This window comes from Onychostoma macrolepis, chromosome 22 (genome assembly GCF_012432095.1).
Source record: "Onychostoma macrolepis isolate SWU-2019 chromosome 22, ASM1243209v1, whole genome shotgun sequence".
Lineage (NCBI taxonomy): Eukaryota > Metazoa > Chordata > Actinopteri > Cypriniformes > Cyprinidae > Onychostoma > Onychostoma macrolepis.
In genome coordinates this window covers 4,531,638-4,553,359 of record NC_081176.1, presented here as the reverse complement: position 1 = coordinate 4,553,359, position 21,722 = coordinate 4,531,638, and the positions used below count along the sequence as shown (strand labels likewise).

At 36.8% G+C, this 21,722-nt stretch overlaps 2 protein-coding genes across 7 annotated transcripts; one reads left to right on the top strand and one right to left on the bottom strand.

Moving 5' to 3' along the window:
- Window positions 1–1,140: 1,140 nt before the first annotated feature.
- LOC131530207 (uncharacterized) lies at window positions 1,141–2,214 on the top strand. Its single transcript, XM_058760362.1, has 3 exons — window positions 1,141–1,432; window positions 1,643–1,960; window positions 2,060–2,214. Exons 1-3 carry the CDS (start codon window positions 1,141–1,143, stop codon window positions 2,212–2,214), a joined length of 765 nt encoding a protein of 254 aa, XP_058616345.1.
- A 9,769-nt stretch (window positions 2,215–11,983) lies between these two features.
- LOC131531339 (uncharacterized) lies at window positions 11,984–18,913 on the bottom strand. Of its 6 annotated transcripts, none has more exons than XM_058762034.1 (6): window positions 16,299–18,913; window positions 15,968–16,118; window positions 15,161–15,882; window positions 14,168–14,509; window positions 13,683–13,807; window positions 11,984–13,444 (listed from the first exon to the last, which is right to left on the bottom strand). In XM_058762034.1, the coding sequence occupies exons 3-6, from the start codon at window positions 15,510–15,512 to the stop codon at window positions 13,376–13,378; spliced, it is 888 nt and encodes a 295-aa protein (XP_058618017.1). In that variant the 5' UTR covers window positions 15,513–15,882; window positions 15,968–16,118; window positions 16,299–18,913; the 3' UTR covers window positions 11,984–13,375. The 6 variants fall into 6 exon arrangements, with proteins under 6 accessions (XP_058618017.1, XP_058618016.1, XP_058618015.1 ...); XM_058762033.1 differs by having other exon boundaries at window positions 15,161–16,118; window positions 16,299–17,288; window positions 17,609–18,913; XM_058762036.1 differs by having other exon boundaries at window positions 11,988–13,444; window positions 15,161–15,490; window positions 15,795–16,118; window positions 16,299–18,910.
- Window positions 18,914–21,722: the final 2,809 nt, after the last annotated feature.

Genomic DNA, 21,722 nt, shown 5'->3' with positions numbered 1-21,722 from the left:
CTAAGGGATAAATAAGGTACAAAAGTGCACCTTTTGAAAGAATATGATTTGTACTATTTTCTGATAGTGGACTGTTCAAATTATGTTATTTTCATATGCTGTGATGTATCAAATGAATCATGAATATTGTGGAATTTACTAACTTTGAATTCAGGTCTCTGTTCAGAATGTTATATTGAAATTTCCAGAAAATAAATAAAATGTTAAAAAATCATGCAAAAATCATAAATACATAAATCTGCAGCATATATATATATATATATATATATATATATATATATATATATATATATATATATACATACTGGAGCAACATGATATTAAATGTAAAAGTAAAACCATATCTTAAATGTAAAGTAAAACTACGATACAAATTAAAGTCTGCTTATTTTTAAAGTTTAATATTAACAAGAAACCTGTGCATTTTTAAAATGAACACTTATGAAATTAACAATAATAATGATTATTTTGGTAGAAAACACTGTAGCATTACTATGAAGTAGGTCCTCTGGGTTACTGTAGCTGCAGGATCCAATGTGTTCTTAATTTTACACTGTTATCTGTAATTTATTTATTTATTTTATAAATTATGCCATATTACTTCATTATTTGACACTATTTCCGTAAATCCGTAAGCACTGCAGTGTTTTCTCTGTCTATTTGATTCTAACAGTCTCTCTGTAACAGTAGCACTTAACAATTTCCAGAAAGACATTTTTTAGTACTTTTATCCGCAAGAGCTACTTACAACAGAGAGAGTTTCTGTTAGTCAGTCTGAAAGGAAATGTTATAATAACTTTTTTTTTTTTTTTTTGCTTTTTAATTTATTGCAGTAACGAATCTAAATATAGTGGACAATATTAATGTGGATGAAAGTTTTGCTTGTCAGGATTATAATTGCCAATTTTTTAATCTGTTTAAATTAGGTGGTGTAACTCACTCTAACAGTTTGGCTCTCACATCTGACTCATAGATCACCTTGTTTTGTGCATTTCTGCTGCTGAATATTATCATGTGCACATGTAAATTATAAAAGCTACAGCTGTACAGCTGTACAGCTCTGTTTGTAGACCATCAGAGACCGTAATCAGTGTAAAATCTGTTTATTCTCCAGGTGTGTTTGGTGAGTCAGTGTCAGTGATGGAGGGAGATTCTATTACTCTACACACTGATGTTACTGAAATACATGAATACGATAACATACTGTGGATATGTGGAGCTGAAAGGTGCCTCATAGCTAAAATCAGCATTGAGAACCAAATTTTCTCCACATCTGATAGTCCTGATGGGAGATTCAGAGACAGACTGAAGCTGGACAAACAAACTGGATCTCTGACCATCACAAACATCACAACTGAACACGCTGGAGTTTATCAACTAGAGATAGCTGGAGCAAAACTGTCATCAAAAACATTCAGTGTTTCTGTCTATGGTGAGCAGAGATCATTTGTCAAAACATTTACATATTCTTATTTTATTTTATTGGAAATATTTACATTTTACAATGATTGAAGTTTTCAGTATGTGAGATGGCAAACTCACTCACTAACTCTCATTATACTAAACATTTACTCAGGACATTAAACCAGGCATTTTTTATTAGTATTCCTTTCCTTTTCCATATTCCTATTCATGTTTTCAGCTCGTCTGCCTGTTCCTGTCATAAGAAGAAACTGTTCATCATCATCATCATCATCATCATCATCATCATCATCTTCATCATCACAGCAGAATTGTTCGTTGTTGTGTTCAGTGGTGAATGTGGGTCATGTGACTCTCTCCTGGTACAAAGGACACAGTTTACTGTCCAGCATCAGTGTGTCTGATCTCAGCATCAGTCTCTCTCTACCTCTGGAGGTGGAATATCAGGATAAAAACACCTACAGCTGTGTGCTCAACAATCCCTTCAGCAACCAGACCACACATCTGGACATCAGTCAACTCTGTCACACATGTGCAGGTACAACAGAGTTGACATTAGTGATAATTTACTGACCTGATCTCTGTATGTTGTTGCAGATCATGACTGATGCATTGAGTTCTTTCTTTATCATTGCAGTGCTGGACAGAAACTCTACTTCAGATTATTCAGTCTTTGTGTCTGTGATTGTGATCTCTGCTGCTGCTGCTCTTGGTTCTCTGTTGGGTGTTACTGCAGTCAGGATCTTCTGCATCTGGACATGTGGAATCTTTGATTACGAAGGCAAGTGTTAATTTAATAAGTGTTATAACAAATAATAAAAAGTATTATTATAATAACAGCACAAATATTTTAAATCAGTTGATACCTCATATTATAATTTAACATAATTTATGTAACACCATTTAGTTCCTAAATAATATGTGTCGTTATTGGTTTTTGCGACCATCTGCCCTGAGCAGCTCTTTACTCGTCCCATGCACACAGAAAACTGATTTTGTATTTACTGTTTTACTCTGCTAGTAGTGGGTGTGTGAAAAAGTAATAATGTCATATAAAATTTGTTACTGTCATTTTAAAACTGCAGCATTAAATATATTTAATTAATTGTTCGTATTAACACTTCACCTTTGACAGCCCTCAAAAATAACATAAAAAACAGATCAGTTGTGTTTTGTAGTTTAAATCTGTTACTATTGTTCACACAGTTAAGACTTATGAAGATGAGATCACTTTTGCTGTTATGCTTCATGAGCCGATGATCTGTGAAAGAAATGCACATAAATCGGTAGGATCATTTATGTTGTGTGTGTTTGTATTATTTCAGCAGTGAGTCAGATGTAGATCAGTGTGCACTTTTTTTTTTTTGGACTCTATAATGATCAAGTAATAAGCCATCTGAACTGGAATACATTTGTAAACCAACTGAGAAAACACTAAAAAAGCACAGAATATTATAATGTTATAAGATAAATGAATTAAATGTTGTGAAAGTGTTGCAGACAGCAGGAAAAACTGAATAAAAAATGTCTTACCATATACGTAATTGTGCAAAAGAAAGGGCAGTAATAGACTCATTAGCTCTTAAAGGGAGGAAACTTATAAAGTCAAATTGCTGTATTTTGGCACAAATTAATTTATTAAATTACTCACTTTGGGCTAATATCAATACAATATTTGTAATATTTATGTTAAAATGTATATATATATATATATATATATATATATATATATATATATATATATATATATATATTTTTTTTTTTTTTTTTCTCTTCATCTTGTGTTATGGTTATTATTTGACAGGTAGGCTTGTGCAGTTCATGCTATTTTTTAAGTTTTATTTATTTATTTTAGCAGAAAACTGAAGAGGAGGATCAAGTCGTGGAGTATGTGCATGTCAGTATGAGAAGATGATCAAACTTGCATCTGTTTTTAAATAGTAATATCTGTTTTTAATTAATTTTACTAGGAAACTCCTGTGACTCCCGTGTGAGTTTATGATATTAATATTAAGAATGATATTAATATGCATTTCTCTCTATATTCACTAATTTCTACTCTTTCTGTCATAGCACCGATAGTTTCAGTAGTCCCCCCCCCCCCCCCAGCAACAGTTAGCAAAAAATAAATAAAAACTGTTCTTGATAACACATCTTTTTTTTTATTTTTGTCTTTGTCAATATCTGTCATTATAAAAATAAATTAAATGCATGATTCACTGTTTATGGGTTGGTTTATGGTATCATTCAAATGTTCAGTAGTTCATTTTTCATCAGTTTTGGGGAGTAACCAAAAGGAGAAACGCTTCTAAATTACTTTTTTATCATATAGTGCTGATTTCAAAGACAAACGCAGTAATTACATGTTTCTGTGATAGATGGGTCTGGTTCACGAAACAAATCCATCAAAATTTAACAAAATCAATGGTTTTAACAACTTCAGCTATTTTTTCCTCACTTTCAGTAGGCCTCTGCCACCGTGCGAAACTTTCTCATCATGATTCTGTTGATTAAACTTCAAAGCGGTTCATAACAGCAGAACAGGAAGAAACTCTTCATGTACAAACCAAACATAAATGCGCTGGATCCCCACTCTCTCTCACACATGTCTGTCCATCCAGCAGATCAAACCACACGTCTGAAGAAAAAAAAAAAAATACAGCCGCAGCCACTTTCAGTTTGACTCAGAAGCTGAACTTCAGTAAAACAGAAACTCTCAGAAAAAAGGGTGCAAAAGCTGTCACTGGAGCGGTGCCTTTTCAAAAGGTACAAATATTTACCACTATGGTCCTAATATGTACCTTTAAAGTACTTATATGTACCATTTATGGGTAAACAAGGTACAAATGAGTACATTTTGAGAGGATGCCCTGGGACAAATTTTGTATCTTTTTGCTGGCAGATGGTTTTGAATGTCATATTCTAACACAGAGAGCGAAATAAATATACACAACTATTTTTAAATCACTACAGTTAGGCTTCATTTTACCATGAAATGTAATCCATCAAATATCCAACAATAATTTTACATATTTAGCAATCTAGCTTTCAAAAACTATCAATGTTAAATGATAAAAATTTTGAATGTTTCCATCATTAAGAAGAGTTCATTTCTTATTATAAGCAAAATTATATTTCTATATTATATTATATATGACATGTAAATGTACAGTACCGTGAAAAGGTTTTTGCCCCCTTCCTGTTTTTTTGTTTTTTTGCATATTTGTCACACTTAAAAGATTCAGATCATCAAACAAATTTTAATATTACACAAAGACAATGCACGTAAATACAAAATGCAGTTTTTAAATGATGATTTAATTTATTAAGGGAAAAAAAGCTGTCCAAACCTACCTGGCCCTATAAGTGAAAAAAAAAGAATTGCCCCCTCCTGTTAAATCATGAAAGATCTGTGATTAACCACATTATTTTAGAAAGATGAGTTAAATTTCACTAGCCAAACCCAGGTCTGATTACTGCCAGACCTGTTGAATCAAGAAATCACTTAAACAGAACTTGTTTGACAAAGTGAAGCATGCTTAGAGAGCAACACATCATGACAACAAAAACAGTCTGGAAAGGGTTATAAAGCCGTTTCTAAGGCTTTGGGACTCCAGCGAACCACGGTCAGAGCTATTATCCACAAATGGAGAAAACTTGGAGCAGGGGTGAACCTTCCCAAGAGTGGCCGGCCTACCAAAATTACTCCAAGAGCACAAAGACGACTCATCCAGGAGGTCATAAAAGAACCCAGAACAACATCTAAAGAACTGCAGGTCTCACTTGCCTCAGTTTAGGTCAGTGTTCATGATTCAACAATAAGAAAGAGACTGGGTAAAAAGAGCATCCATGGGAGAGTTCCAAGGCAAAAGAAATTGCTAACCAAAAAGAACACAAAGGCTCGCCTCACATTTGCCAAAAAAATCTTGATTATAACCAAGACTTTTGGGCAAATATTCTGTGGACTGACGAGATGAAAGTTGAACTTTTTGGAAGGTGCGAGTCTCGTTACATCTGGCGTAAAACCAACACAGGATTTCATAAAAAGATCATACCAACAGTCAAAGGTGGTGGTAGTGTGATGGTCTGGGGCTGCTTTGCAGCTTCAGGGCCTGCATGATTTGCCATAATTGATGGAACCATGAATTTTGCACCCTATCAGAAAATCCTGAAGGAGAATCACATGGATGTCCGGCCATCAGTTTGTGACCTCAAGCTCGAGCGCACTTGGGTTATGCAGCAGGACAATGATCCCGAACACACCAGCAAGTCCACCTCTGAATGGCTCAAGAAAAACAAAATTAAGGTTTTGGAGTGGCCAAATCAAAGTCTGGACTTAAATCCGATTGAGATGCTGTGGCATGACCTTAAACAGTCCATTCATGCTCAAACTCTCCAATGTGGCTGAATTAAAACAATTCTGCAAAAAATTCCTCCACAGCAATGTGAAAGACTAGTTGCCAGTTATCGCAAACGCAGTCGTTGCTAACAACCAGTTATTAGATTTGGGGGCAATTATTTTTTCACGTAGGGCCAAGTAGGTTTGGACAGCTTTTATCCCTTAATAAATTAAATAATTATTTCAAAACTGCATTTTGTATTTACTCGGGTTATCTTTGTGTAATATTAAAATTTGTTTGATGATCTGAATCTTTTAAGTGTGACAAATATGGAAAAAAAAAAAAACAGGAAGGGGGCAAAAACCTTTTCACGGCACTAACATGCACGTTTGCATTAAAAGGGTCAAACTCTGTCGGGGGAGGATTCACATAATACTTCTGTTGTGTTTGTTTAGATCAGTTGTGCTTTCATTGATTGCTTTTCAATTTCATTGACTTTATACTGAACAACTGAAAATGTTTCACATGTTTGTTTTCTTCTGTTTGTGCTGCTAGTGTCCGATCGGTAAGTTATACATATATTTGTGTTATTTATTGACATTTCAGAGTAATATGTGACCCTGGACCACAAAACCAGTCTTAAGTCGCTGGGGTATATTTGTAGCAATAGCCCAAAATACATTGCATGGGTCAAAATTATGGATTTTTCTTTTATGCCAAAAATCATTAGGATATTAAGTAAAGATCATGTTCCATGAAGATATTTTGCAAATTTCCTACTGTAAATATATCAAAACGTATTTTTTGGTTAGTAATATGCATTGCTAAGAATATAATTTGGACAACTTTAAAGGCGGTTTTCTCTGTATTTAGATTTTTTTTTGCACCCTCAGATTCCAGATTTTCAAATAATTGTATCTCAGCCAAATATTGTCCTATCCTAACAAACCATACATCGAGCTTATTTATTCAGCTCTCAGATTATGTATAAATCTCAATTTCAAAACAATTGACACTTTTATGACTGGTTTTGTGGTCCAGGGTCCCTCTTGTTTCAGAAATCTTATCTTTAATTATTTCTGTAGCAGTCATAAACAACGACAAACAAGTGTTCAACTTGTACTTTCAAGATGTAATTGATCATGCGATTTTATTTATTTAGTATTTTTTTAATTTTAATTTTATTTTTATGTTTCGAGTCAAAGCTCATGTTTTCATTTATCAGACTGATCTAAAATATTCAACTTGTAAAATTCCTTATATGAAAATGCAGTAAATTACTAAATTATTCTCACCAGTGACAGAAACCCTTAAGCTGATGGTGCTGCTGATCTTGTACTGATACTGATCTTGCTGATATGTATTTGTCATGTATATGTCATGTATTTGACCGAAATTCTAGCAGAAAATGTATACAATATAGCATACAGTGTATGGACTAAAATAAAAATAAAAACATGTAACAAAAGGCATTTTAGTATAGGTCTTCAAAAAGTAGCGGGATTCAGCCTTGTGCGTCATCTAGCATCCTAGCTAGGAATTCATATTTACAAGAAAAGCCTTCGCCATCATCCAATACTAATATATATATATATATATATATAGTGGGTACTGAAAGTATTCAGACCCCCTTAAATTTTTCACTCTTTGTTATATTGCAGCCATTTGCTAAAATCATTTAAGTTCATTTTTTTTCCTCATTGATGTACACACAGCACCCCATATTGACAGAAAAACACAGAATTGTTGACATTTTGCAGATTTATTAAAAAGAAAACTGAAATATCACATGGTCCTAAGTATTCAGACCCTTTGCTCAGTATTTAGTAGAAGCACCCTTTGATCTAATACAGCCATGAGTCTTTTTGGGAAAGATGCAACAAGTTTTTCACACCTGGATTTGGGGATCCTCTGCCATTCCTCCTTGCAGATCCTCTCCCGTTCTGTCAGGTTGGATGGTAAACGTTGGTGGACAGCCATTTTTAGGTCTCTCCAGAGATGCTCAATTGGGTTTAAGTCAGGGCTCTGGCTGGGCCATTCAAGAACAGTCACGGAGTTGTTGTGAAGCCACTCCTTCATTATTTTAGCTGTGTGCTTAGGGTCATTGTCTTGTTGGAAGGTAAACCTTCGGCCCAGTCTGAGGTCCTGAGCACTCTGGAGAAGGTTTTCGTCCAGGATATCCCTGTACTTGGCCGCATTCATCTTTATCCTCGATTGCAACCAGTCGTCCCTGCAGCTGAAAAACACCCCCACAGCATGATGCTGCCACCACCATGCTTCACTGTTGGGACTGTATTGGACAGGTGATGAGCAGTGCCTGGTTTTCTCCACACATACCGCTTAGAATTAAGGCCAAAAAGTTCTATCTTGGTCTCATCAGACCAGAGAATCTTATTTCTCACCATCTTGGAGTCCTCCATGCGGGCTTTCATGTGTCTTGCACTGAGGAGAGGCTTCCGTCGGGCCACTCTGCCATAAAGCCCCGACTGGTGGAGGGCTGCAGTGATGGTTGACTTTCTACAACTTTCTCCCATCTCCCGACTGCATCTCTGGAGCTCAGCCACAGTGATCTTTGGGTTCTTCTTTACCTCTCTCACCAAGGTTCTTCCCCGATAGCTCAGAACCCTTCATAGAGCTCAGCTCTAGGAAGGGTTCTGGTCATCCCAAACGTCTTCCATTTAAGGATTATGGAGGCCACTGTGCTCTTAGCAACCTTAAGTGCAGCAGAAATGTTTTTGTAACCTTGGCCAGATCTGTGCCTTGCCACAATTCTGTCTCTGAGCTCTTCAGGCAGTTCATTTGACCTCATGATTCTCATTTGCTCTGACATGCACTGTGAGCTGTAAGGTCTTATATAGACAGGTGTGTGGCTTTCCTAATCAAGTCCAATCAGTATAATCAAACACAGCTGGACTCAAATGAAGGTGTAGAACCATCTCGAGGATGATCAGAAGAAATGGACAGCACCTGAGTTAAATATATGAGTGTCACAGCAAAGGGTCTGAATACTTAGGACCATGTGATATTTCAGTTTTTCTTTTTTAATAAATCTGCAAAAATGTCAACAATTCTGTGTTTTTCTGTCAATATGGGGTGCTGTGTTTACATTAATGAGGAAAAAAATGAACTTAAATGATTTTAGCAAATGGCTGCAATATAACAAAGATTGAAAAATTTAAGGGGATCTGAATACTTTCCGTACCCACTGTATATACATATAAAATGCATGACAGCTTTTACACATACAGAGACTGTTGATTAGACACTGTGTTAACAAAGCTAAGGATTCAGGATTTTATACCTAATAAACTATTAACTCTACCAAGCTATCTACAGGTCTTAAAAAGAATAACACCTGATCACCATTGAAATTAATTCAAAATACAATGAACAGCCCAGCTTCAGGAAGGAGCAAGGACCAACTAATAAACAATTGTGATTGCAAAATCACCTTCAGTAGGGGATGATCCGCGATTTGCTATCTGATTGGAGCACTTAGAAACTGAAGGTTCAACTGTTTCAGTTTTAAAAAGCTCTGTTTCACCCATCACTACGTGATTTTTAAAATAATTACAAGTGATGTTGAAATTCAAAAGTTTGAGTTTGAATCAATCGGAGCTGTTCCAGCATAAAGACTCACTCAGTTGAATCGGTTTGTCTGTTCCTCCACTTTTTGTGCCTTCAGCCACCCAGATAGCACATGTATGTCTGCAAGATGTCTGTTAAAGATTGCTTGATCTGGAAAGCATCTGCTGTGTACAAACATTAGATGTCTTTCAGATGTCAGTTCTACATACATTCTAAATCATATACATCTTAAAGACATCTAATAAATGTCTGTTTGACATCAGATAGGAAACATCTTATAGACGTATTGCAGATGAGCAAACACTCAAAAAATAAATTCAGACAAAATGCATCAAATAGACGTCTCCATGATGTACGTGTGCTATCAGGGCATGTTGATACGACATTGTCAGTACTACTACTGGCTTAGATTGCTAGTTTTATGACATTACCTGAAAAAAGTATGATGCTTACAAATATAATACCCATATTTCCATTCCGAACATAACTGCTTTCTACGTCGAAACCTAGGCTACAACAAAACCTTCACATGCATCTGATTGACAGATAATCCACATACTCTTTCAGTGTTTTTATTTATTCATTAACATAGTTACACCCTAGCTGAGTTTCCTGAGCATTTACACTGTTCTGACCAGCAGGGGTCACCAGCTTCGATCGATCCAAAAGAGTCAATCATTTTAAGAAGCGATTGTTTCAATTGATTTGAAGTTTCGAAAGGCTTTGTTTCTCACATTTCTAACAACAGCTGTCAAACTGTATGGGACAGGAGCCTCATGGGGAGGAAAGACCTCTAAGTCTCTGCTTGCTGTGCTTCTTTGGCTGTTTTTATTGATGGGTGTCACGGTTCTGTGCAGTGCACACACAAGGAGCGAAGACGAAGGTTCAAAGGGGACAAGAGATTTAATATAACTGGAAACGAGGAGGTACACACACAGGGTAACATCAACAATAACCGACAAACTAGAACTCGATGGACAGCAACTAATATAGGGCAGATAACGAGGCGCAGACAGGTGAACACAATGAAGGTGATTAACTGATAATTAGACAATGGCAGAAACGAGGTCACACATGGGGAATGAAAACACAACAAAACAGTCCAGGGGCGTGACATTACTCCCCCCTCCTGGAAGGTGCGTCCTCGCACCGTGGAACAACGGGGGGAACAAAGGCGGAGGCTCAGGAGGAGGACGGACCACCTGGAGGGGGCCGGCTGACAGAGACCAGGGAGGTGACGAAGGAGGGAGGAGCCAGGGAGGAGATAGGAGGGACCCTGCACTTCAGATGAAGGCGGAAGCAGAGAGGGCATGTCTGCATGTTTCCCAGTCTATTAAGTCCCCAGAGTCTTGCGACTGCTCACCCTCAGCGGCGGTGCAGTGGGCGGGGCTTCCTTCAGCACCCTCACGCTCCACTGTAATTTCCACTGTCGCGTGCGATGTGGCCGGCTCTCGCACCTGATCGGACGGTCCATGAAGCTCTGGCTCCTGGGCAAACTCCAGCTCAGTCGCTCCTTCTTGCAACGGCTCGTGGGTTGCTATGGGCTCTGGCTCTCCGTCCGCGGTGGGCTCGGGGTGACGCTCTGCGGCTCGGGGTGATGGTGGGCTGGGCTCTGGGTCAGGAGTGGGACTGGTGTCATCGTCCTCGTAGTCCACGGTCAGTGGGGATCCACAAGACACCAGCACCCACTCCACAAAGGTGGCAAAATCTCCCCGAGGACCATCTCCGGACAACCGCGCTCTGCACTCGTCATTCAGGCTCGTCCGGTAGAACGTGCAGAGGCAGTAGTCCGGGTAGTGGGTATAGTTTGAGATTTCCATGAACAGTCTTGTATGGTCCTCGAGGGAAAAGCTCCTCTGCTCCAGCAGGAGGAGGAGGCAGGCAGGGTCATTCATGACGAAAACGGAAAAATAAAAACTGATAAAAAATGGAACACAAAACGAGGGGAAAACACGCAGCTATGCTATATTTTTGTTTGGGTCGGTTATTCTGTCACGGTTCTGTGCAGTGCACACACAAGGAGCGAAGACAAAGGTTCAAAGGGGACAAGAGATTTAATATAACTGGAAACGAGGAGGTACACACATAGGGTAACATCAACAATAACCGACAAACTAGAACTCAATGGACAGCAACTAATATAGGGCAGATAACGAGGGGCAGACAGGTGAACACAATGAAGGTGATTAACTGATAATTAGACAATGGCAGAAACGAGGTCACACATGGGGAATGAAAACACAACAAAACAGTCCAGGGGCGTGACAATGGGCTTCTTCCTGCAGGAGCCAGTGAATGGAGTGTTGGTTGATAACCAGGAAACAGGGTGCAGTATGCAAATAACACCTGCCTGAGCTTCAGCACAGAGGACAATGAACAATTGAACATGGGAGACGGCACTGACAGCAAAAACAAATACATGTTGCCAACGATCAGCAGGCCACATGACATAATAAAGTTGCTAGTAAAAGCAGTGTGTCAGCATTGAAATCAACTTCATTCAGTATAAGCTTAGTTGTTTCTAAAAACACAGAAATATTTTAGAAAAAACACATATTCCAGCCATTATGAATGAACCATGTTTTAATAATATTTATCACATAAACATACAAAGATTTTTTCAAGTTCATTTCTTTATTTCCAAAAAAAAGTGTTTCTAGAGTTAGGAAAACAATGACATATATGTCTACTTCATGGTTTATGGTAAAATCTGTGGTACAATTAAGCTTTTGAGAGGAGTTTAGCATATTAGCTTTGACACTTCAATGACTTTTCTGAAAATATTTACATGACATAAATAAAAATCATGATATACCTCTACTAAGGTTATTATTTAAATATTTATTGTGAGCACCAGACAAAAAGACAAATCCAAAAAAAAGGAACAAGGGAGATGCCAAATGAAAGAACCAAGGAAACAGTAAGCGTAAGGCTATCTGACCAAGTAGAGTATTTAAGTTAAAGCAATAGTCTTCATCAAACAATAATGATATTCTACAAGACAAACACATCAGCAAAATACAATAATTCCTTGAGTTAAAAAACAACAACAACCACACTCAACAATCACAGCTGAACACACTTCATAATGGAATAAACCAGACATCTAAAAATTAAAGAACAAATCAGCACCTTATATAATGTCACAGATGATTTGATTGCAACTACAGTAAGAAGACTTAATATTGCAATTTCACTGTAACTTATTTTTGCACATTTCAATGATGAAGATAAAATATAGTATATCTACAAAAAAAATATGAATATTTACTATAATTTAATTGCATTATATACTTGGCCACATTACTTTCATTATGAAGTATACACGTGTGTTAATTCTTCTGTAATATTCCTCCTGACAAACAGCACATCAAATATTTTTTTCAAGTTTAAGTAACAACATTTAACACAGCGTGTATCATGTATGCTTCCTGTTACAGGCACTTAATATCATAAATACTCTCAGCAAAGGGTTTCACCAACTTTAAAATAAATCAATGAATTTCCAAGCTTATTAAGGATGGTTTTGGTTCCACTGTAGCTAGTGGAAAGTGTTTTCTGATGAAGGTTGATGACTAAGGGTTAGTGTTGGTTAAACCATAAACATTAACAATGTAATGATACAAGCTTTTCCAGAAACAGCAACAATACCAGTAAAACCACTTACAGGAACAGTAGAGCAGACTGTCCTCCAGTGTAAGACTGTGTGTGAGGAGGAAAATCCTGGTCTTGGTGAGGTAAATGTGAAAACACGGCCCGTTCTGTCAGTCATTAGTGAATGTAAGCAGGCAAGACCAAATAACTGAAATCAGTTACAGTGCAAAGACACGAAACAGAAAATGTCTCACTGTTCCTGTCTGGATCACTTTAGCAGCCTTAATAAACCTCTAATAAATAGCCCTCACTGTTCCATTGCTAATAACATGTTGTTAATTTCCTAATTCTCTAAAGTCCCTTTCAATGAAAGTATCAAAATTATAAACGATGTTACATTGATTTATTGCCAGCCTCGGCCTGAGTCTGATTCAAGGATGTTCTGTGTCACTCAAAGCAATGTCTTCTGGGTTCCGTGGCGAGTTATTAACATCTTCATCCTGTAAGAAAACACATTTTTACAAATGGTAAAAAGTAAAGAGGAGGACTAATGTTTCAGCAACAAAATCAAAGTTTATTAGAAACTCAGAATTGTGTTTTTCTTGTTGCTCGTACAGAGGTTTTATTTCCCTAAACATTTAACACAGTCTTCTGTGGTGTTAAAAATTAAGAATAAAAAAACATTTCACTGTGTACATTTATGCTATTTATGTTAAATCAGCTGTAGATAATACTTACACTCTGTGGTACTGCTGCACGGCTCCTGCGGCGACAGTAAACCACACCAGCAGCTACAGCAGCAGCAGCCACCAGCAGAACAACAATAACTATTCCTGCTACAGCAGCTGAAGACAGACCTGAATCTGAAACAGATAAAGACAGACAGTCAGAGTGAATGATAATCCAACCAGTATTTAACAATATATTTGACTAATTTACACTTTTGTTTTTTTAATTTGGTCCTCAGTTGTATGACATTGATTTAACTGATAAATGGAAGCATCTGTTTTAGCAACAGCAGCATCACAGCACTGAGATCAACAGGAAACAATGTTGACAGGAAAATGGACTGATATTATGCATTTTCCTTGTTACTAGCATTAGTCAAAGCATCATCACATCAAAGCTCCCTTTTTCTAAACAGTCCACATCCCAACACTTACTAGTTTGATTAAAAATAGTGTTTTTTCAAAATTCCTCAAAGGAAAATGAATGACACTCACCAATGACTGTAACAGTGAATCTCTTCGCTACGGTGATACTAAAACTGCTGTCGCTGATGGTAATCTGTAGTTTATAAAGTCCAGAGTCTGTGGTTCTGGTGTCTGTGATGGTCAGAGATCCAGTCTGATGATCCAGCTTCAGTCTGTCTCTGAATCTCTCCTTACACTGTTCATCTGTACAGATCTTACTCTGATCTCCAATGATTTCAGCGATGAGAGTCTCATTAAAATACCACATCATCTCATCATTTTGTTTTTTTGTTCTTTCAGATTCTAAAGTGACATATTCTCCCTCCTTCACTGACTTTGTCTGTATTTCATCTCTTTCAGGATTGGAAACACCTGAAACACAAACCAACAGATGCTGGAGGAACCTTTTGTGGAAAACAAAATGCTACACAACATGAAATATTTGTGAACTTGACTTCAATTGCACAAGCACTTTTGGTCTGAAAATAAACATTTTGGATTGAAGATATAGTTATAAAAAGCTTTCTAAATATAAAAGAATACCAGAGTCCACACCACATCTATAACGATAAAACAGAGAGAGAAAAAAAACAAAAACAAATATATTGTAGGAATTAATTTCAGAATGATTTTTTTCCAGCTGATGAACAACAAAAACATTGACAGCCAATAAGAATCCATCCTGTTTAACAAGCTCCAGCATTTAAAGTGGCAGACAAGAAAACTGCAGTGCTTTTAATGAACATAACGATATTGTGTGTTGCTGTGAAGAGTAATATAGCTATCATTATAGTTATCATCCTAGTTTGAATGGGGTTTTAACTTAAAATCAAAATAAGCTGTTTAATGATGTTCTGCAGATGTAATTTCGAGAGTAAATTCTGCATTTATATGTAGATGTCACATCTGAAATTGTGAAAATACTGCGTGCAAATAAATGTACAGGTAAAGACAATAAAGTCAAGAAACACATTAAAAATACTTTAAACATATAACTGCATTAAACATTCATTAATGACTCACCATTGACAATAACATTGAAGATTTTTTCACTGCTGCTGGTGCTACTGATGATCTTCAGTTCATAAACTCCAGAGTTTGTGATGTTCATAATGGTCAGAGATCCAGTCTGACTGTCAAGCTTCAATTTGTCTCTGAATCTCTCATCACCATCTTCACACTGAACATCTGTACATTTATGACTGAGGTCTCCACTGATTTGAGCAATACGAGTGTCATCAAAATACCATTTAATATCTTCTTGTTGGTTTGTTTTAACACCAGTGTGAAAAATGACTGAATCTCCCTCCTTCACAGACACTGAGACTACATCTGATCCAACAGCAGACACACCTGAAGAACAAACAGTTAGCATAAGCCAAGTAAAACATACAATAGTGCTGAGAAAACATACACTTAAAAAATTAAATAAATGTGCTCCACAATGCCATAGGAGAACATTTTTGTCTAAATGGTTCCATATGTCAGGATATATACAAACGCTGGACAAGGAGGTTAGTGAAATCCAGTAATTTGTTAATAGCAGAGCAACAAACAGGTATAGGGAGCGATGGGAAGCAGAACTCCAAGTGTGGGTTGATGATATAACAGGAATAGGTCAATTGAAGAGAGTGAATAAGGAGCGGGAAGCACACACCTTTGCGTCAGCCGTTCTTCAGTACTAACTTCACGGTGATAATCTTAGCTCAATGGAGATCGTTCGCAGGAGAGCTGGAGTGAGTTCGCTGGAATACAGGCAATCGTAAGATAGAGAGTCTGTATCCAAATCAAGGACAGACAAAGACTGAACTGAGGTGTGCGCTTATATACTGGGGCTGATGAGGGTGTGCTGATTGAATGAGGGGTGTTCAGAATTCAGGTGATTGGGATCGTTGTGTGGTGGTGAGAGAGCCTGGTGACTCCTTTAACATCTTCAGAACCTTTCTGTTTCACATATGGTTCTTTATGGCGAAAGAAGGTTCTTCACATTATAAAAAGGTAAGAAAGATATGGTTTAAAAATAAATAAATAAATAAATAAATAAATAAATAATATATATATATATATATATATATATATATATATATATATATATATATATTTATGGAACCAAAAATGGTTCTTCTATAAAGCATTGTTGTGAAGAACCTTTTATAAGCACCTTTATTTTTAAGAGTGTATCAGATTTTGAGTAGAGAGTGAGAGTGTGTCTCCACACCAGATATATGAGATCCAACCCCAGACACTAGATCCTGTCAGAAAATATCCATTGTGTCTGGTAATAGAAAACTAGTCAGCAAAGTCGTATAATACCCAAAACCTGTTAACAGCAAGTTTTACCTGGTACCCAAAACTGTATTTTTGACTGAGGGAAGCCAGTGAAGAGCAGAAGCAGGAGACTAAGGCACAATGTATAATCTTAACTGTATGTTCCAAAGCTCAAAATTCATCTGACCAGCATAAATCCAGTAAGTGTTATTACCACAAACAACAGCAGTGGAAAATTCACAACATCATCCTGTGACGTTAAAAAAAAAAAAAAAAAAAATCCTTGGAATGGAAACATTCAATAATATATCAATCAATAATCAATCATTTAATCTTATCCAATGAAAGAATCATTGAAATGAGTATATAAATGGTTTAAATGATTATTATAAATGATATGACTAAATAATACAATTGTAATGTTATGGAATAAGCCCTTGCTTTTGGATCCTCAACTCCTTTGTTGACTTTGGGGAAGTTGTGGCCTAATGGTTAGAGAGTCAGACTCGTAATCCAAAGGTTGTGAGTTTGAGTCTCGGGCCGGCAGGGATTGTAGGTAGGTGGGGGGAGTGACTGTCCAGCGCTCTCTCCACCTCTGAGGTGCCCTTGAGCAAGGCTGCCCACTGCTCTGGGTGTGTGTTCACGGTGTGTGTGTGTTCACTGCTGGATGGCATTTAACCCATGCATGTTGGATGGGTTAAATGCAGAGCACAAATTCTGAGTATGGGTCACCATACTTGGCCGTATGTCACTTCACTTCACTTTGTCACTTCACTTTGTCACACCTCCCCAAGTTAAAGAAATGATTAAATGTTATAAAATGTATGGATGGATGAATGAATAAAAAAGAAAGAAAATAAATCACAAAACAATGGTTGCCCTCCTGAAGTGAAACACATAGGTGGAATTCACAGATACATCCTGTTTCAAAATTTGACCCCCTTTCTCTATATTATATTACACATTAAAATACTTAAGAAAATTATTTTCCAACGCATTAATACACTGCCATGTTTTTCTGCAAATATCTTTTAGCCCTACTTTTGTAACCTCCCGTGTAAATTACAAATTATTTGATCTTGGTAGGCGCTGTTGTTAACCTAATCATAATGTCAACACAAAAGCAGATCTTTCTGTCACTACAGTGCCTATTATAAACTCACAGAAACCGGTGCAACAAATTATAACAAACAAAGGTCTTACCATTGTCGAGGAAAAACAAGATCATGGAGAACAAATTAAAGAAAAGCTTCATTTCACAACTTTTCCCTTTAGAAAATGAATGCAGTCAGATTAATAAAAATGTTCTTCTGTTCTTCTGCTTTAATGGCGATGCAATTGTATCACTAGTTGAAGTGAGTGTGACATTGGAGCCTCGGAAGGTAGAGGGATGACGTGAACGTTCCAGCCCTTTGTATATGCAAATTCAGTCCAGAGGAAAAAAGACAACATGTTCTTTTGTCCAATATGCCTGCTGGCAGATGTTCCTTTGACTGCATTAGGCAGCTTTCTTTAATGTCATGGCTATAGAAATCTCACTCCACACATTTTTAGTACCAAAAATTTAAATATAAAATTAGAGCAGTAATTGGAGAGGCTACGAGCAAATTATTTATTAAGGTAATACATGAATGAATTCAAATTAAAAAATTAAAAACTCCTGGTGCCGAAGAGGCCTCAAGCTCAAGCAATAACCACACTGGGAAAGAAGGAACTTCTTAGCAGTCAATTCATCACAGTAACCCACAGCACCTGTCATATGACTCCACCCTGCAAACAGAGAAAGAACACAAAAAATAAGACCAAAACCATGTCAGCTGAAAATGCAAAACAAGGGAACAGAAGCCAGGCAGGGTTGCCAGGTTTTCACAACAAAAGCTGCCCAATTGCTACTCAAAAACTAGCCTAAAACTAGCACAATCGCATTTCGAGGGGGGTCCCACATTAAAAATCGCTGATCCGGGGTGTAAAATACACTTTTTTTCACATTTCTAGCTCAACCAATAGCATAAGTTTGGGGGCGTGGTTATATCAGGCACAGCCAGAGTTTAATCATGTACCCGTTCAGGAAGACAAATATACCGGTTTATAATGTTTACTTTGATGTGTGCAGTGTAGACAGAGTCAAACAGCTTGAGGCAAGCCTTTACAATCACCTGCAGAAGCTGTGTTTGCAATGTTTGAGTTGGGGGAGGTGCAATGTTCAAGAGGTGCATTTGTGAAACTATATACTTCACCCTTAAATCAGTCAGTCCAGAAAATGATGCATCGAGAATTCATACCTGTACAGGAATCTGCTACACCTTGTAAATGACTTAGGCCTACCTTTTGATTTACCTAGTTCATCACTAGTATCTGAGATGCCACCTGAAGCAGGAAAGAGGAAGAACAGAAAGATAGGATCTAAAACAGAGAGGTGAACAGTGACACATCTGGTATAATGAAGAAATGACAGTCAGCTGTGTAAGAGTTCAGACCAAGCATGATGTTACTTATTTACATTTTCAATTCATATACCTATTTTCGTATTCAAATGTTTAAGGGTTTAAAATGAAAACAATGAGTGCAATACAGATTTGAATTGTTATTAGAATGTATCTTTTTTATTTATTTATTTATTTTTATTTTTATTTTTATTTTTTACCATGATTTACAGAAGACGCCCAGTTTAACACTAATTTATACATCTTGTCAGGCATATCTACAACAATAATATATATTTTTAGTTTTTTACATATGAATAGACTAATTACTTGTAATTTTACATTTTAAACTTTGCCATTATTGTAGATTTTGTCCATTTGTCAGCAATAATTTTTTTAAATAATTTAAAATACAATAAAATTTAGTATGATCACTTATGTATTTTAATAAGTAAAGGTCAGAATAAGCTAGTAATTTGGTCCCACTTTATATTAGGTGGCTTTAACTACTATGTACTTACATTTAAATTAATAATTTGGTACAATGCACTTATTGTGTACATACATGTTTTTACATTGTACTTATATTTTTAAAAATACCTATATGTACTTACATCTGTCATTAATTTCTGTAATTACATTTATAATTACACTGTTGACTCATCCCTTACTTAACCCACCCTTAAACCGACCCATACCACCAAACCTGTCCCTAACCTTACCCGTATCCCCCTCAATAGCAGCAGAAGTGTTTTGATATACAGTATGAACACAATAAGTACATTGTACTTATTTTTTTATGTAAGTACATAGTAGCTAAGGCCACCTAATATAAAGTGTAACCGTAATTTGTCACAGTGTTACACTGAATAAACATTATTTCACCTACATTTTGACATTTTATTCATGCAAGCAGCTGTAGCATATTTGCTTTATGAGATGAACATAATTAATCATAACGGGTTATCAATTATATATCCATCTTCAGGAATTAGCTGTAGTATTAATAGTACAATAACATGATTAGTTCGTCCACAGTACGGACCCTTCTATTGACTCTAAGGAAAATTATTTCTCTGGCCACGACAAATAATTTCCTTACTGAAACATTGCTTCCGAGCATGTAACAAGACCGGACGTTAAAGTGACCTCGTTCTGAGAGCAGCAGACACAGACAACCAAGCGTGAATACATATGGATGTTTATTAAACTACACTACAGGGGAACATGCAATATCGAACTAGACACAAACATACACACATTAAACATGGATGCCAACCCAAGGAAGGCATGGAGAGAGAGAGAGAGAGAGAGAGAGAGAGGGAGGGTGAGAGAGAGAGTATGGCAGGATTACTAACAGCTAACTACATCCTGTTAAGAACCATCAGATAATCACATCACCTTAATTAAAAGGGGTCGAAGCCTAGAAGCACATCTAGATAGTTAACAAGCGGTTACTTGCATGGGTTTTGTGGGTGCTGAGTAAAGCATCCATAATGCGTAGATTCCTGGTGGATTCCTTTAGGAGTGAAAGCTTCGTCATTCCAGCCATGGGTTGATTAGTCCGAAGTGAATTGACAAAGTTACTGAACTTAAAACTGCCAGAAGATCGGACTCCCCCCGGAAGGGGAGTCGTGAGGTTTCCAAGGTGATAAGTGTGTCTCCGGGGCACTGAAAGTAAAGAGAGACTAACCTTTTGGTGTGGGAGAAGTTTTATCTGTTTTCCCTGTAACACCCATTTTGGTTAGTTTGACCAATAACAAGGCTCATAGTTTCAGCGGGAAAGTGTTTCTTTGTCCCACTTGACACCTCATTTGCATGTTTTACGGCTGATCTGGAGACTGGTGTAATTTTCCCCACAGTACAGTAAAAATAGTGTGATGCATTTCATGATCACATAGTGTACATCATTGTGTGAGGAATAAAGAGCAGATCATTTTGATATCAAGAAAGAGACATCTAAAAGGTATTAAACCAGAGATACATTCATACACCTGAATATGAGTGTTTAGAGCTTACTAATACGAATAACGAGTGGTAGCTAGGCTAATATAATAAGGAAACATACAAACAACACATGCATATACCAGATACATTTGTAACTGATTAATTATGGTCTAAATAAAGAAAATGCCTCTATGTGTGTTATGTATCTTGTAATCGTGGGGGTAGTCCACAGGCCTGGTACCGAGGGTCATTTAGTTCTCTTGGAATGTATTTGAAGTCCGATGGAGACACAAGATAGTCGATCTGTTTAGCATATTTTGACAGTGGGGGGGACAACCCTTGGCAATTAGCACCCATATACTGTAACTGTAGAATGCGGGCCAGGCTGTGAATTATATGCAAATGTCAAAAGGCTAAAAGGGTCTCTTAAGACATAAAGTCCCAACGACCATCAAGGATCATAAGCAGATGTTACACAGCACTTTAAGGCCTTTAAGCACATGTATAAAAAGTAGCCTATGTTTTATTTAACAAGCTTATAGAGGTTGAATGTAAAACCTAGGACTACTTCACCAAAGTAATATTTTCAAACAATCTCTGATATTTAACAAACTTTTCCATTGACAGCAGTGATCCTAGAGGCAAAGTTGTTCAGAATGAGGAGATTCATCATATGATATTAACATTGCAAGCATGTGTGAAAAGGAAAAAAAAAAGAAAGAAAAAGTTTAATATAATCATTTACACACCTGAACAACGTGATGGCCACCAGGTAGCCAATTTCTTTCAAACTTCTTACAGGCCTCTAGGTCCATCAGTCAAACTGACTTGGTGAGTGAATCATGTTTTTAATAACATCACATAAAAAAAACATACAAAGATTTTTCAAGTTCATTTCAAAAGAAAAGAAAACAGTGTTTCTGTTGGTTTTACTTCAATACACTTTT

Excerpts from the sequence above, each read along its gene's own strand:
- LOC131530207 (XM_058760362.1), top strand. The coding sequence starts at position 1,141 with ATGGAGGGAGATTCTATTACTCTACACACTGATGTTACTGAAATACAT. Across the intron at positions 1,433-1,642 it reads ATTCAGTGTTTCTGTCTATG|CTCGTCTGCCTGTTCCTGTC; the intron begins GTGAGCAGAGAT and ends TCATGTTTTCAG. Across the intron at positions 1,961-2,059 it reads ACTCTGTCACACATGTGCAG|TGCTGGACAGAAACTCTACT; the intron begins GTACAACAGAGT and ends TTATCATTGCAG.
- LOC131531339 (XM_058762031.1), bottom strand. The coding sequence starts at position 17,660 with ATGAAGCTTTTCTTTAATTTGTTCTCCATGATCTTGTTTTTCCTCGAC. Across the intron at positions 15,491-17,608 it reads CTTGTTTTTCCTCGACAATG|GTGTGTCTGCTGTTGGATCA; the intron begins GTAAGACCTTTG and ends TTTGTTCTTCAG. Across the intron at positions 13,808-14,167 it reads ATTCACTGTTACAGTCATTG|ATTCAGGTCTGTCTTCAGCT; the intron begins GTGAGTGTCATT and ends TATCTGTTTCAG.